Genomic DNA, 17,786 nt, shown 5'->3' with positions numbered 1-17,786 from the left:
AATCAAATAATAAAAAGACTGTGTCTTGAGTCTTGAGTAACAATGTGTTCAGAATTTCAAGAGACCAAGTGATATAATTTATATATAAACTACTAGATAATGAGAACCCCTTTATTTCCTTTGCTTATGGGCAGGGGTTTAGTTTTAAAAGCACATTTAAACTACACACTAGTTTAAGCTAGACTCTAAAAATAAGATAATATAGTTTAAAGTTAACAAATACCAAGTTATGCTAGAGTTCATTTAACTCCTACCAGTCATTGATTTTCTAATTTTGAAATAGGCCTGTCACGTGACCTGTGTTTTAGTGTTGTGTCACTTCATGGTCACGAGGTGCAGGACACTAGGTTCATAACAGCATGACTCCCACCCTCCCACCACCGCCACCACAATACCCTTTAAACTGTTAGAAATATACTAACCAAACCTATCCTTAGAAGATCAATGCGCACTGAAAAAAAGCTGATTAGGTCAAGTCACAAAAAGAGTTAAATCCAAGTAAATAATGAAAATACTTGTATCAAGTATATCGATTGAATCAACTCTCAGTAATTCTGTGGCTCCTGTACCGCAATTTATAGGGACCACAGCGTAAATTTAGTCTAAACTCAATTCATTGAATCTAAAAATAATCTCATGCTGAAGTCCGTGCTGGTTGAATCAGTCATTCGTAGCGTAGCTCTAAGTACACGAGGATTTTAATGTTTCCAATGTTGAAGAGTGTGACTAATATTTTGTAAATTTTCTTATTTATGTTCTATTTCAATTGTTCATTTTTGTGTTGAATTGAAGGTTGGTTGTTTTTTTCCATACATTTTTAAAGATTTGATTGTGACATAAGAGATCATTACTTCTTACAGCCATTGTTAGCAGAGTAACTGAAAGAACAGAATGTTATAGTTCTCATAGTCCAGAACTTGACAGTGCACGAGTATACTCGATTTATTAACATTAAGTTTAAAACAAGTTTTATTTACAAACAAATCAGAAAAATGGTTGAAAATATGTCTATTGACCAATGGAAGATATTACAGAAACGCTATAACATTTGTTCATTGTATACCACCTTCTAATGACTATAGAAACACTAAATAGAAACGGATCTATTGAAATACAGCCACCTATTTGTTTTCACTGCTGAAAAGTCTTTTTTTTTTATTCTATTTGTAATAGTTTCTATAGTGACAAGAGGGCCGGGTTTAGGGATAGGCAAACAAGGTAGCTGCCTAGGGGGCCGATGGAAAGGGGCCGAAGCACAGGACTCTGGATACAGATTATTTAGAGAAGCAATAGCGAAACTTCTACCGAATATTATTGTTGGAGTCACTAGGTTTTAAATAAATTGCGTAATTTATTTTTTTTTCTCTGTTTTATTTATTTATATTTTTCTATTTCATTTGGGGGGGAGGGGGGGGTCCACAAAAGTCACGTCGCCTAGAGCCCCCATTTATGTAAGACTCTGCGCTCTGCAAATACAACAATACTAGAGTCAGAATTGGTAGCCAAGTGGTGTTGGAATCTCAGCTTAACATCTACTGTAGGTTACTAACCCACGTTGTTGTTTCAGTGCAAACCATTTGTATACTGTAAATAATAATATTTCTAACTTATACTATAAGTAATTTAATAATGGTGAACACGGAGCATTCTGTTTTGTATTTTGTGTGCATGAATTTTTAAGCGTTTACGGTAATTCAAACTATGAACTTGAATGGGTTTCCGTTGTCCACCTTTAGTTACTGTAAACACATAAGATCATGTTTACACTTCAAATTTTGGTGTCCACATTGTAGCCTTGTGTCATTCAACGTTACATTCCTTGGAGTTTTATTATAATGACACATAGTTTGTTAAAACTGTAACGTAGAAAATTAATTCTTTTTAAAAAACTTATCAGAGCGGAAATAATGTAGGCTCTGAGTATAAAGACCTACCCACAGACCTTTATAATACATATAGTGCAAAACAGAAAAAAAACGTATTCGATAATGATCATATCACAGACCTATGTAACTCTTTTTAAGCTGTTTGGGAAGTCGCTCCGAATCTAGGAAAATCGATCTTCTCTGTATAAGAAAAGTAATGATCTTTAGTTTAGAAATAATGCAATACCATTTTGAGGATTTTAAATGGAATGGGTTATTATTAATATTAATCACAGAACTATCATAAACCACTTAGACCACATAATGTTCTTACTCCATACCAACATGGTTTTAGAAACTATAGACCATGTGAAACACAACTAATAGGACTAATTAACAATTGTTCAAAAGATGTTGATAATTGTGAAATATTAGATGCTATCTTTTTTAAATTATAGTTCTGATAGGGAGAGAACAAATTGTAATAATAAATGGCTCTAAATCAACACCTATGACAGTAAACTCATGTGTACCTCAAGGAACAGTCTTAGGTCCACTTGTATTTTAAGTTTCATAAATGATTTACTAAATCGCATTAGTTCAGGAACAAACGTCAGATTATTTGCAGACGATTGCATAATATATTGAACAATAAAAACAACACAAAATACAGAGATTTTACAAAATGAATTAGATGAATTACAGAAATGACAATCGAAGTGGAGCATGTCTTTCCACACAAAAAAATGTCAGTTATTAAAATTAACAAAAAAAAAAAACTAAAACAAATAAATTGTAGAAATTTCTTTCCATAGTTATGTAATAATTTTATTACAAGAAATTTCTTTTAAAAGAAATTTCTACAATTCAAATGAGATAAGATCAGTTTTATTGGTCCAATCAAATGGAAATTCAGTTTACTACAAGTGACCACCTCAGCGTAACTACGTAACAATAGCAATAGAGATGCAAATACGAACAACATTCACACACGAAACACAACCAGCGCTTTATGAGTTAGACTTCTATGTACTTCTTGATTACGGCAGATGATCTTGTAACACTCTGACCGAAAGTGTGATAAAGGAGTTTTTAAATCTTTCTGTATTAGTTATAATGGAATTAGTTATAATGGAAAGGAGACGACCACTTCCTTCAGATCTGATGGCGGTATCCAGGGGGGGGGGGGGCGGTAGAAGCGGTCTCCCCCCACCCCCATCTACTGCCTTTCCCACCTAAACCCTTTGAGTGGGGGGGCGGTCCTACTTTTATGGGGAAATCATAGTTTGTCAACAAAATTAGTTGAATATCTATATAATATTAGCTACGTATTGATATGTGAACCCATTTGTATATTATGTCGCACACACACTCTAATCTTAAATTTTATCATTAGTGAATATAAAAAGAAAAAGGGTTTTACCAGGTGGGAGGGGCGATACATGCTATCGCCTACCGCCCATCGGACAAACCAATACTTTTTTCTTTTTGAATTATAGTTAAGAAATTACAAAATTATAAGAAAATTATGTCACTAATATGCTTTGTATGTGCTATAAATTAAATTCTTATATCGAGTCGCAAAACCCATATTCTTTAATGCCGAATGCAATCATTAACAGAAATAATAAAAAAGGAGCGAGGATTAATCGTTTTCATTCTACCGCCCCTCCCCTTTCCAGACGAAAACATGATGTTTTAAAACAAAATAGTCAAATATGGCGACAGAGTTTATGTAATTTCACATGAATTTATCATATTTTTTAAAAGAAAGACTTTGCTTTGGAAAATTTAGAATTCATACGAAATTTTTCAGTATAAGAGTAACGATTGAGATGAGTTCTGAACCCAAATATTCTTTTCCTAGTCGCTTTTTTCCAACCTTTACTCAATCTGCTATTTTTCTAGTTAAATAAATTTGGGACTATAGCTCATAATTTATGCTTCAATCCTAAAAATGCAAACAAATTTAGAGTAGAGTCAAATTGGCCCACTTAATTTATCCTCCCACTTTCAAATTTTTTTTGTTAGAGCTTTGAATTATAGTTCTGTAACAAAACAAAGTTCCAAACATGCTTATTGAACAAAATGTATGATTTACAAATGACTTTTTTTTCTAAATATTATTATTCTAATATTTTTTTTTGTCGGCGATCTTCAAAGCTTAAATCTAAATATGTGGGATATCTTCAAATAGTTTTATTTGTAATGTAGTAAGGGCCTTTTTAATTCTTATTAGAATATTTTTTCAAGTAAAGCATTATTGAAAAGGTCATTTTTTAATAGGATGAATAATGAACTGTAGATGTCAGGAGAATGCGTTTCTGCAGTAAAGAATGCTAAAAAACGCTGTTGGCGTCGGTGCCTCGCCCCAAACCCCACTGATAAATAATGAGCTGTTGTGACGAACCGTTTTAGCTCACTCAAGATATCACTCAGGTCTAAGCATTTAATTAATTTATTTACTCGCTATTAATCATCAATTTTATTAATTTAGCCAATCAAGCGCTAAAAACACAGCCACCACCCCTCCAATCCAACCCCACCCCCTTTGGCAGCGATGTCACATTTTACTATCCCCACCTTGACACGTGCCACACTAGACTCTTGACAAGAGTACGCTCCCCTTTTCCTATCTTGGCAAACATCCGTTGACCCCCCCCCCCTTGTTGGGAGCGGCTGGTCACTTCAAAGTGCCCCTTCAACTCAACGCCTCGGGCAACGCTGTTCGTCTGGCACTAGCCTTTATCAAGGTATAATCTCCCTTGATGTACCCAGCTCTGATAATCTCCCCTTCATAATCCACCTGACCACCTGGGCTGATTTCCTGGACTTCGCGCGGTGTCTATCTCCCGGAAACGCCGTCACGGTCAAGCGAGGATCTCTTTGTCAAAGACGCCAGATAGTCTAGACCACCTTTGCACTTATCTCCCGCCACTCACGCCCCCCCCCCTTTCTATCCACGTGTATATGGACAAACTTCATCGTCCGATCTCATTCACGCTGGAGAGCCCACAGGGAGCACATCTAACTCTTACTTGAGCTCTAGACTATTTTCATTCCCTTATTTCACTTTGGATTGGTGGTATGTAACTTAGTAAAGTGCTTGAGAACCATTTTACTTAGTAATGTATATATATATATTTGTGCATTTATTACTACATTACTTGTGTATATATTTGTGCATTCTTATCATGGATGATGTAAGTAGATTACTGTATACTTATATTTTATATCATGACCTTTATGGCTAAATGTTCAAGCCATTCGGACTAGAATTTATTACCAATTCTTACCAGATGTATTTAGCTCTTTAACTATCATTAATTTAACTCTGATATATTAGCGCTCAGCACGAGCCTTCAATATACTATCATTGATTAATTCCTTGGCAGGGAGTTATCAAAACATTTATGTAAACATGTCTTATTACTGAGTATGTATCTACTTATGCTCTATGTTTACTTATGTGGGAACATGGGCGAGTATCAGACGTTGATCTCTCCTTCCCCTGTCATCTCATTTATCTAAGAGATGTATGTACTTGCTACTCACCGTGATTGGTGAACGTCACCTGTATTACTTATCATATGTCACTTACTACTGTTTGTTATTTCCCTTTATGGGGGTCCCCATTATTATTGTTATCTCCCTTGATGGGACACTTTATTCATTTGTTAGTTCCCTTTGATATTTATGAAACTAGCTTATGGTTTCTATACATCAGTCTGAAGATGTCCTTCACGGAAAGGCATCTACCTCCCAGTGTTATCGTTATGGCTAAACCGACGCATACATCATATCGTTGCAGCTTTTATCTATAGGCTACATCCGCCTGAAATCTTAGCAACCTAAAGCTGATAGCAGATTTGCTGGCACCAGATCTGTAGACATCAGACCTACTCATCCTTCAAGAGTCCAAGTAACAACGCTAGCCACAGACTCGTCACTGGCTTAACTGATTGGTAGACGCAGCTTAGCTCTGCAACCATACAAGTTGGACTGCACACGGAGCCTGGATCCACTACGCCAGCCCACCAGCAGACAGCATCAGTATCAGCCACACCAGTCTCACCAGTGCAGCACCGGACCAAAAGCTAAGCAACCAGCCTAATGACACTCAGGCCACTTGGTTCTAATATCTGATGATGATAGTCCTATATATGTAAATAAGCTAGATCCCATACTAGCAACTGTACAGCATTTCACCTTTCCTTATCTTATTTTGTATAATAAACTGTACATAAGTTTACATCTAAATATAGTATTTGTTGCCTGCATTATAACGCTGTGCTTGTAGTTTATATGTGCAAGTAAGGATTCTCAAACTATAAAATCCCCTAGACACCCAAAACGGCCAATATCTTAATCCGACTTGTCACAGCTGTAATTGTCAGGGGAATGCGTTTCTACAGTGAAGAATGCAAAAAAAATAAGGAACCTTACAGCTCTCCCCCAGACCCTCATGCTATCTAGAGAAAGGGCTCCACATGACTGGAGTTTTTTCTTCGCAGAAAGTTGAGAAACACTGCTTTTTTTATTTCTCATATATATATATATATATATATATATGCTGTACTTACGTTTATGCATAGGGTTAGGGTTTACTGGGCGTTAGGGTTAGGGTTTGGAAAAAAATTGCCCCCTACCACTCTAAAGTTTTGGATCCGCTAGTGGATGTAACAGTGGTTTAATGGGTGCATGTTGTCTTTGAGAATCGTGTGTTTTGGAAAGGCATCTTTCATGACAAAGCTCTTCAAGAGATGGTAGCTCGGGTGATATATGCTTTTTTTAATTTGTCTATTTATCCCTGTCTTTGTGCCAATGAAGTATTACCAGACCAGCAGGTGATTGCAAAGTTAATTAGATGGTTGCTGTATAGAAAAGTTTAATGATTATTTTGTCGATTTTAAATGTTCTTAACTTTCTAAGATAGAAGAGTCGTTGATGAATTTTGTTGTAAAGGTTTTGACAGATTTCACTCCACTTTAGTTTGTTGTTGATGATTTAACCAAGGTATTTATATTCTTGCACTAACCCTAACCCTTGCACGGTTCGGTTATTTATCAAAACTTCTCCATGATGGTCTTTATGTTCCTAAAATCTATTATCATTTCTTTAGTTTTCTGAATATTTAAAATAAGAAACTTGTCTATACACCATTGGTAAAAAGTGTTAATTATTAAATCAAATTGAATGGTACATATTTTCATTCCCTGCAATAAGTTCGATGATTGCTTTGTCGTCATCAAATGATGGGAGTACCAGCCGATTGGCTCTGAATGTCATTGGTGCAGATGGTATACAATACTGGTGATAGCATGCACCCTGCGGCGCTCCAGTGCTAAGCTCTCTCGTGCCTTACACATGGCCGTTAGCTTTTACATTTTATGGGCGTTTGATAAGAACGTTTAGAGCCCAAGCTTGCATGTGTTTGCTAACGTTCATGTCAGATAGTTTTTGTATCATGCGATGTGGTTGGATGGTGTTGAATGTAGATGAGAAATCTACGAATAATACTCTGGCGTAGTGTTTCTGAGTATCAAGATGATGGTATAGACAATCTAGCATGAAACCGCCAAGAAGTACAGAAGATTTAATACTTTGCATCTTCTGTACTTCTTGGCGGTTTGTAAGCAAATTGGTCTGGGTCAAGGCTTGTTTCTACTTCTTTCAGTAGGTGTTTTAGAATCATTTTCTCCAAGCACAAAAAGATCATAAAATTAAAATGTTATTTAACGCTAGGTTAGGACAATAATATAACATGCATCCTCTGTTTGGGACTCCTCAACTCAAGAATAAATTTAGAAAATGGAACAGACACAAAATAGTGCAGTGAGATTCAAAACAAACGAATATTCACATTTGACTAGAGTAACACCTTTAGTAAAATCACTAAATTTAGAAATCCTTCAGGATAGAAGGCTTAAAAATAAAGTAGCAATTGTATATAAAAATATATAAAACACTGACTCATAATCATTAAATATAAAAACAAAACCTGAAATATTACTCAGAAAGACACAAAGATAAAGGCACACAGGGCCGGTCTTAGGCCACTGCAACCAATGCAGCCACAATGGGCCCCGCACTTTCATAGGCCCCGCTCTAATTCTAGATCAAGGTGTAAATAATTAGATGAAACCATTTTAACTTATAATTACAAGGTTTCCTTAGACAAAATGTACGATAAAGTCCTGGAAATCTCCTGAAATCATTAAAACATTTCTGAAAACTCATAAAAATCTCTTGAAATAAAGATATACTTGTCATTTCGGGGCGTTATTCAATATGAAAAACTTCAGTACTACTCGCGATAAAAAAAAGGCATTGCCAGCTTTTATTTAATAAAAATGCAATAACATAGCGAATTTTAACCAAAACAGTAAGTTCAAATACTTAATTTACTTTAATAGTTACTGGCATATAAATTAAAGATCTGAATGTTTATTGGCTTTTTGTTGGAAAACTACGATCTACTGTAGATGGCTCGTCAAGTTAATTGGACAGTGATTGTGTACCTATTATGTATACAATGCAAAGCCAAAGACGAAATGTATTTTCTAATACAAAATCTTAATTTTCCTTACCCCTTACCCAGACTAGGCCCCGCGAAAACCGTTTCGCATAGGGCCCCGCATTCTGTAGGACCGGCCCTGAAGGCACATTCCTTGTTTCATATGCTAGGATGAATTTATACAAATGCTCCTTCCCTAGTGCTATTAGAGCTTGAAATGGGTTGCTTGAGCCAACCAAGAAAACCATTGACCTAATCATCTTCTTGAGATAACGTCTGTATTTTATAAGTTCAGATAAGATAAATTTATGGAAATCTTTTATATAAAGTAATTTACTGTTCGTTTCCATTGAGATAATATTTCGATAATCCTAGATCGAAATAATTCAATTCTCTTGATTTTAATCATCTAATGATTTTAGATTGTACATTTAAATATACTGATTACTTACATCATTCTAGATCTAGATTATGTATCTAAAGATTGCAAAATGATAATTATGAGACGAAAGAGCTCTAATTGTCGATATTAAATTACTTAGGTTAGCGGCTGAAAAAAAACAGCTTTACTTTATAACTACTTTACAAAACAACGCTTTATTTCAGCTTTTTTCAAGCTTCACATGACATATTTGTATATTATCAGAGTTCTTCATGTCCAGTCTAGGTATAATATATAGGTCTGTGGACCTTTGATATATATATATATCAACAATAAGAGCTTCTTTGTCTCATAATTATTACTTTGCGGTTGTCCAAATGGGGTGGGTTTGGGCAGAGCAAGGTTTGGGTAAACTAGACCTAACAAAGGAATTATTCAAATCGGACGCTGACGAATCCTATAAACCTATACAGGCGTAGGATACGTATACAAGGTTGAAGCTCTGCTAACATATTGAATTATTCCCATTCACATACAACAATAATTACAACATTAACCAAGCAAAATACAAAAAAAAAATACTTTAAAAAAAAATAATGCTGATATTAAATGTATCAATTAGTTTGGATCAGTCATGTAATAAAATGTGTCAAGTACTATTTCTTTCCCTCGGAAAGGGGCCTAATTCAGCTTATACCACCACTTCCGTTAGTTACAATATCTTTCCGTTACTTTAGGTACCAAATATTTCCAGGTTTTTTTGTTGTTTTTTTTTTGAGATACCAAAAATGTAATTTATTACCAATGGTTAATTTTTTATTTATTTATTTTTTTTTTTTTTTATTGATTCTTGTGTTGTCAGGTAAAAGAAATTATTGTGCGAAATTTCAGCTTGATTGGGTATCGTAAAATAACGTGTACAGACAGACATTCAGACACGCAGGCAGACAAACAGTGAGTAGATATAAGCTTTGTAAAAAAAAAACACGATTTTAATTCTACAGCAATTTAAAATTCACATTCCTGTACTGGTAGAACTATGATTAGAAGACGCTGGCCGACTTTGACCTAGATACAAATGAAGGAGAAATGCCTGGCCCTTGCTGCTTTAGTTGTATGCCTGATCACTCGGGATGTGATATCACAAACTTACAGCAGCACAGTGGCTATTATGAAGGACATCGTAGAGAATGGTGACTACCACACGGAAGTGCGTCCTCTCAAAGATCAGTCTCAGGTCATGAAAGTTTATGTCAACTTTGAAATGGTGTCTATTGTGGGACTTGACGATGTCACTCAAAGCTTCACCGCCAACGGCTTTCTGTTGCTTGTTTGGCAAGACGAGGTAAGTGTTAAGTATGAAGTAAACAAGTATTAGTTGAAAACTCAATTTAATATCGGAATTTTTTTAGAAAAGGTTTTACATAATACAAAACTATTGTAAAGTTTTGGAGCATTTTATATTACTACAAAATCAAACTTAGATCTCTCACCTATTGTAGCATACATAAAATGTGTAATTCAAACCCTCGACCGACTACTCAAACAAATATAAACCTACTACTAGTTCAAGCAAAAATTAGCTGCTTATAAGTGATAACAAAAAAAAAAATATTTTTTTTAAAAAAAGCTTATATTAAATGTAATTGTATTGTAGTTTGGATCAGTGATGTAATTAAATTTGTAATAGATCTGCACAAGCAATATTAAATCTGTGCGATTAGAAATATTTTGTCCAATTGATTTTGTTAAGCGCAATTTCATGCTTTTAGTTTTCTCAATGCGCTATCACTTGTCTGGACCGGTTGAGAATGTGGAAGGGGGGGTATCTGTGTGAATGTTTCCGTCATCGCTTTTTAAATGCATAAAAAAATTGTACATCTTGAATTTCAACTCAGCTCAAGCCTTCATAAAAGGGGGGGGGGGGGGGGACTGACTCAACTTATGTCACCGCATCTGTCATAAAAAAAAGATGTAGTTCCCTAGTAAAATACCAAACAAAATAATTAATTATCAATAGCTCATTAACCACTCTTTTATTATTTTTTTTAATTCTTGTTTTGTCAAAGTGCAGAAATAATTGTGAGAAATTTCATCTTGAGATTGGGTGTGGGAGAGTGAATTGATAAAAAGTTTATTAAAAACAGAAAACTGACCCAGCAGTCTCGTCTTGGAAAACTTCAACGGCGAAGTGAGATAAACAATAGAAACAGATTAAGGACAAGTACCTGCCCTAAAATGAGATCAACAATAATAAAATACTGAAGGCTATATGTCAAATTATCAATTAAAATTCGTACGACCAACAACCTAGCGTAAGAAAAGGTCGCACAGTGCATACGTTTTTTGACACCATATATCTTAAGATTGTAGTGTCAAAGTGTGCGTTAACTACAGAAAGCATGCCATTAAAAAGTTCAGAAATAGGATTTTCCAGATCTAGAAAGGGCATAAAACATTTTCGAATCCATTGTATAATAAATAGCTGATCAACATTTGCTGTTATATGTACATGAAATGCATCCAAATATCTAGCTCTTTAAAGTTACCCGACCCGTTCTAGGTTTGAAACTCAATTGTTATTTCTCATTTCCATATATTTGGAATTACATTGCTTCACTTTGTCTGTTTAAGAGTCTCCTACATAAGGGAATACTAGTTACTTTTTGTGAAATGAGAAATTATAACTTTCAGATGATTACATGGGATCCCAGTTTGTATGGCAACCAGACGTTAATCCATCCCGTACCTGAGAAGATCTGGAGACCGAGAGTTGTGCTGATGAATACACTTGGAGACAGGGATCTCTTCCAGGACGATGTAGCGTAAGTCGAGACATTTCATTGACTCATGTTTTATACGTCAAGACAGCAGCTCAACATTAAATCACTTAAAAGTAATGTATCATTGTAATTCCCTTGAGAAATCTGCATCGATGTGGTATATAATGATCATCTATCTAGTTTTCAAAAGAAGTAATTGAGATATGTATTGAAGGAATTAACTTATTTATCTACTAAGGTCGATTTCACAGTGCAAGATCTACGACAGTGTAAGACTGGGGGCCTCATTAATATATTTTATCAAACAAAATAAATGAGTATTAAATATAATAAAATTACGGGCAATATATTATATTTTAGTTGTTTTTTATAAGAAATATGAAATAATTTTAGATTTTTTTTTGAATTGTATAAAGTGTTGGGTCCTCCACTTCCTAGAATCATGCACTATGTCTTCGGAAAGAAACGGATACAAAAACAGGTGCTTCCGGTGGTCATCATTACCAAGCTGTATAAATAGTGGCACTTGCTTGTCGAGTTCATTCTGAAATGTTATTCTTCAGGTACTGAGTTAACTCCCGTCTTGTAAACGTATATAGGGTAAGCACCCTTTACTTGAACGGTGAATAGCCTATGTCATTTGTTTGGCTTCCCATCAACAATCTTTAGGATATTTCTTCTTCACTTTTTAAAACGTATGAAATCATTTTGGTACTAATGCGCTGTTGGATTGTTTCCTTCCTCTTCGCCTTTGTGCTTTATTCAATTTTATTCAAGTTTTATAATTGGTGAACAAAAAACGACTTGAATTTATTATTACAACTGAGCACAATCAAATGAATGATATTGTGTGATATGATAATTTCAGCTATTTTCTTTATATTACAATAAGGTGATGTAAGAATAAATCATAGCTTTCTTTAATATTTTTTCATTTAGCAAAAGCATAACACATTTAATAGTACTCAGAGAAATTTTTTTTTTAAATCTACAAGCATGAGTATATTTCGACTAATTTGTAAAATTTGAAACACTGTTTCTTTTAAATTACACACACAAAAAAAAACAACATTTGAAGCTGTTTATGTATTACATCTTACATCGCAATTAAATTGTTTAAAAAGATTTTCACCTTTTATTTATAGGCCAGTCTTTATAACCAACGACGGTGTTGCCAACTGGGTACCAGGCAGTCTGATCCCCGTATCCTGTGAGTTACAAATGTCAGATTATCCATTTGACGAACAGACGTGTACAATCACTGTTAAGTAACATTTCTGACCAAATGTTTGTCGTTCAATAAGAAAGTATATTTGGTAGTATTACAGACACAGTGCATCTTGTTATTGAATCATACAGAACTTCTGACTTCAAATGTGTTACTGTTGTTTTTTTTTTTATTTTGTTGTTTATTTGAAATATTTGGTTATGCATAGGAAAAAAAAGTTAATCATAATCGAAAAAAAATGATTCTTAAGAATCACACATTGACAAGCAACGGCTTCATCTGCAACCTACAGATGGAGCCCTTGGCTAAGTGGAATACTGCGCACGTTGTTTTTCTTTCTATTTGGGCGCAAAACATTTACCTAGTAATATTTATTTATTTAGAAGTTGTTTTGCTTATTGTTGTATGGATTTCTATATTCTTCTGGTTTGCTGAGGGGGCTGGTGGGTTGGGGTCTACTTTACCCTTGTAAACGCATAATTTCAACTATAAAAATCTGACTTGAATTGATGAATTTGTACATCTTTCAATAGCGGTAAAGAAATGTTTAGGAGTATCCAACTCAATGGCTCGATGTCAATGATATTAAAAGTAAGCTTTGATTCGCTTTATAAATACTGCGTACAACAAACACACGTATTTTCGTCTCCCATCTCGCTCTAGCGCTCCACCACTTTGTATCCAGTCAACTCCCACAATCCTCATCAAGGCTTCTTCAGAGACAATGCACGCTCAGGTACTCACGTGCACTCTATGGTACATAGATTATCAAATAAATCCAATCCTCGAATGCATGGTGTTAGGGCTTTTTAATGTACAGATGAAACCCATTTTAGTACATTAGTTGACTATTCGATATGTACTTTCTGTTACCCTACAGTAAAAAGAATTTTTTCATGCCCTATTTACATTTTCTTGTAATTTATCTGTACATGTACTTCTCCCATCAAAATATCATTACAATGTTTTGTTATGCACAATTATAAGACAAATCTTAACAAGAGTAATAAAATATTATTGTATTTGCATTTAATTATTTATTATTATTAACATAGTAATTATTAGATAACAACAAAACTGAACTTTTTAGAAGATTGACTATGATAATTCGAAGTTATAAAGTTCAATAATAAGCCAAGCTTATAATCCACATTTATTAACAAAAGCTTTCTCTGACTGCAGTTCTTTGCCATGCAGTACACCACATCCGAGCTTGTCTTTGTGGCCATCTCATCCGAAGTGCTGCTGGATTTCTTCGTTACTCACGGAGAGTGGGAGCTCAAAGATACAGGCTTGAATGTCACGGAGTTGATCTCGGGAACCTGGGTCGCGTCGGCTATACAGGTAATTGGTGTTCATTGAACTATTGCATAAGATGCAATGTCCATTATATACTTACATTAAGCGTTAGCACCACTGAGAATTTACAGTATTTAAGCAATAGCATACAGACACATAGATAAAGATAAGAAGAATATAGAGAAATGTGTGAGAGATATAATGTAGATTATATAAAAACAACAAAAAATGAATAGAGCAATATTAAAACTAATTACATTTATAACACATAAGCTAATCAACATTATTTTCTGTAGGCCACAAACAAAAATAAAATAATAATAAAAAAAAAATAAAAATGAGATGTCCGTCATATATAGCAATTTCCAATCTGTTTGTTTAACCTCAGTCACGTTCTGTAGAATGTGATATGCACCGGAGCACTTGGGTGTGTTCTGGTTCACATCATACTTTAATAATACTTTTGCAATGGGGGATATGATCATGAAGATCTCAACTAGTAAAAGGATATTAACTTTAAAAAAAATATTCATTTGAATTAAAATGTTTATTTACACATTTGCATTAGAACTTCATCCTTTTTTTTTGGGGGGGGGGGGGAGGTTGTGCTACTCTTTAATGTGTATGTTATTGTTTCTTTCCCAGTTGAAATTTAAACTGAAAAGACGGCCAACATTTCTTCTGATCAATATTGTTCTACCAGTTGTCTTTCTTTCTTTTCTCAACCTCCTGGTATTTGTTATCCCTGCAGATTCAGGGGAGAAGATCAGTTATGGTAAGTTTTTAATTACTTTGTATCTAGTTTATTGACTAAGTCTCTGGATTAAAATGTTGTAACATAGTCAGTATTAGGGGCTGTGGTGGTTGACTGCTAAAATGCTTTGGTTTTCGAGCAGAGGTGTCTCCGGTTTGTATGTTGGTAAATAATGTTGAATTGACTTCTTTAGTCAAAACTCTAAAAGAGTACCTAACATTACTTGGGGAAAGGAAAGGCACTTAGTCAATATTACATATTTCGTATATCAAAAAAGATTATTTTTGCATCCTTTTGGCATACATCACTAAGTCAAAAAGGGTTGATATTTGTGTATACTTATTGGCTACACCGAATGACTTTCTCGGCAGATGTACCTTGTTAGACTTATGGGAAGTTTCCAAATTTGTTCTTTTTTTTTTAATAAGTACATCTGAGAATTAAAGCACTAATTGGTAATACCACTAGAATTAATTGACTAAGCTTTTGTTATATTAATCTTGCTACTTTGATCTTCCTGTCTCTGCTTTAAATATATACTCTATTCAAATGTAAGTCTCATCTGAAACAAAATGTAGTCTACTTATATCTTTTTAATATGGATGGATGAATGGATCTTCTTTTAAAAGAAATTACGCAACATGGATGATAAATTATTAAATCATAGTAACAAATTTATATAAATTATAGTAACATTAGTCGACCCACGGCGTAGCATACGCCGTTATTTTGCAGGGCCGGCCTTAGGCCCCTATGTTACCGCAGTGTGCCCAGCACTTTCAAAGGACCCTCGCTAATTCTAGGTGTAAATTATTAAATTAAACCATTTTATAACTTATAACAGAATTCCCACTTCTTGAAATCTCCTGAAATTGCATAATACACGAAAAAGTCATGGAAACATCCGGAAATTATTAAAATCTTTTGAAAACTAAAAACAATTTGCAGAAATAAAATAGTGATCTTTCCTTTACTTCTTCTCGTCCAAATTGTTGAGCGAAGAAGAGAATTATATATATATATATAGATAGTAACACACATTTATCTTTTTAACTCAAGCTAATAAATGTTTCTTTTCTAATTTAATGGATTACGTCATTTGATTACACGAAATTTTTTTTAAATGATATCATTAAACAAAACAACTGTATTTCTTTTGCACACTAACGAAGTATCTTATTTTAGTTTTAACATTTAAAGCATTAATTGGATCATTCTTTTAGATGTATCTATGGAATTACTCCTAGGCATCACAGTGTTGTTGGCCCTGTCGGTATTTCTCAGCATCGTTAGCAGTATGCTGCCTCGTTCTGGGACCACAACTCCCAAGCTGACCATCTACCTCTTTTTGTTGCTCATCATCTCCATGTTGACCGTCATCGACAGCATCATCATTGTCTACCTGGCTCACAAAGACGAGGTTAGTGGATTTTTTGTTGACTAGCTTTTTGAATACAAAATCTGTGAGATAGTCAGTTTGTCGTCCTACATAAACAAGGAATATTGAGACCAAAATAATGGCCCCTTTTGTGATGTACCGCTGATAACGTCAAGTTAACCTGTTAACGCACATTGGTTAAATTTTTTTACTTTTTCCTCTTAAGACATGCAGCCAATAGAATCAGGGTAAAAAATGAAAACACAAAAATTGTCTTCACCAGGACTTGGCATTCAATCTTTAACTACCTTGTTCATGACCGGCAACGATAAATTCATCATTTAGAAAGAGGTGATGTTGAAAAACAAGGTGAAAATGCGTTCGATGGGATGGTACATTAAAACATATTCTCATTCATTATGGAGGCGCAGTGGCTAAGTGGTAAAGCGCTAGGCTTCCGAATCGTGGTCTCCGGTACCTGGGTACCAGACATAAGTTGGGGAAAAGTGAATGCGCTTGTCCACATGACACCCTTGTTAACCGTGTGTCACAGTAACAGATGACCTTTAAATCATCTGCCCTCTAGATGGCAAGGTATGAAAAGGGAACTTTTTTCTCATTCATAAAGTCGGACGTCTGAATGTCATACAATTAAAGTGTAGTTGTTTTTAAAAGCATTCTGCTAATTACGACAGAACACAACTTAGAAACATTTTTGTTTTTACTTTTTCAGAAAGAGACGTCCCATTTGAAAGCCAAAGAAAATTTTCAAAGTGCTTTCTCTAAAACACAAACATTGACGTCAACAATTTCCTCCATGTTAAACAACAAAGTGAAACCTAACGACAATGTCAATCCTAATGACTCCAGCCCAAGTCCAAACAATAAAACGTCTGACGCTGACTCTCAAAGAGATAGAAACTTCACCTACGTTGACATGAAAGATGAAGCGAATGAATCTAAAAACAATAAAACTCCTCCCAGAGTTAATAACTACAGACTGATAGGCAAACACATAGACAGGGTCTCTTTCATTTTCTTCTCTGTTCTGTGGATCTTAGTGACATTGGGATTCTTGTTAGACTTAGCCATCTGATAGTTTACATTTTAGAAATTTTGAAGAGAAACTTATTTGTAAATAATATTTTTTTTTTAATAACAAGTTACCACTCGCTCGTCACGTTAAGGCTGAGAAACGTTGCATTGTCGTTCCAAACATAAGACGACCATGTCCAGACTTAGGATTGGCCACACCTACATCACGCACTCTTTTGTACTGAAGAGAGAGGAGCCCCCAGTTTGCGAGTACTGTGACTCTCGCCTCACCGTGGAACATATCCTCGTTGATTGCCCCAGATACCAGGATGTCAGGGCGAAATATTTTAGAGCCACTAATCTAAAAACACTATTTAATAATGTCGACCCTGGGAAGGTACTGGGCTTTATTCGGGAAATGGGGCTATCTACGAAGATCTGATTTCTGAATTTGTGAACATGCACTATTTACATTAGATTTTTACCAAATATTTAAATTTTTACTACCTTTACTATTTTAACTGTGAATAGACCTTGATGTTAAT

General features: G+C 34.7%; 1 protein-coding gene across 3 annotated transcripts; it reads left to right on the top strand.

Annotated features, from left to right (window-relative positions):
• The first annotated feature begins 653 nt into the window (after nt 1-653).
• Nucleotides 654-17,424, top strand: LOC106054658 (acetylcholine receptor subunit alpha-like). 3 transcript variants are annotated; one of them, XM_056038267.1, is made up of 8 exons: nt 654-792; nt 9,769-10,109; nt 11,459-11,589; nt 12,693-12,810; nt 13,958-14,119; nt 14,720-14,849; nt 16,076-16,248; nt 16,940-17,424. In XM_056038267.1, exons 2-8 carry the CDS (start codon nt 9,843-9,845, stop codon nt 17,300-17,302), a joined length of 1,344 nt encoding a protein of 447 aa, XP_055894242.1. In that variant the 5' UTR covers nt 654-792; nt 9,769-9,842; the 3' UTR covers nt 17,303-17,424. The 3 variants fall into 3 exon arrangements, with proteins under 3 accessions (XP_055894242.1, XP_055894239.1, XP_055894241.1); XM_056038264.1 differs by having other exon boundaries at nt 16,052-16,248; XM_056038266.1 differs by having other exon boundaries at nt 663-792; nt 9,800-10,109; nt 16,052-16,248.
• Nucleotides 17,425-17,786: the final 362 nt, after the last annotated feature.

The sequence above is a fragment of the Biomphalaria glabrata genome, chromosome 8, assembly GCF_947242115.1.
Source record: "Biomphalaria glabrata chromosome 8, xgBioGlab47.1, whole genome shotgun sequence".
NCBI lineage: Eukaryota > Metazoa > Mollusca > Gastropoda > Planorbidae > Biomphalaria > Biomphalaria glabrata.
This window is presented reverse-complemented; position numbering and strand designations above follow the sequence as displayed.

What these genes read in the sequence shown, in the direction of transcription:
- LOC106054658 (XM_056038264.1), top strand. Translation starts at nt 9,843, where the DNA reads ATGAAGGAGAAATGCCTGGCCCTTGCTGCTTTAGTTGTATGCCTGATC. An exon ending in AACAGACGTGTACAATCACT is followed by an intron (nt 12,811 to 13,957) that starts GTTAAGTAACAT and finishes CTCTGACTGCAG; the next exon opens with TTCTTTGCCATGCAGTACAC. An exon ending in ACCTGGCTCACAAAGACGAG is followed by an intron (nt 16,249 to 16,939) that starts GTTAGTGGATTT and finishes TTACTTTTTCAG; the next exon opens with AAAGAGACGTCCCATTTGAA.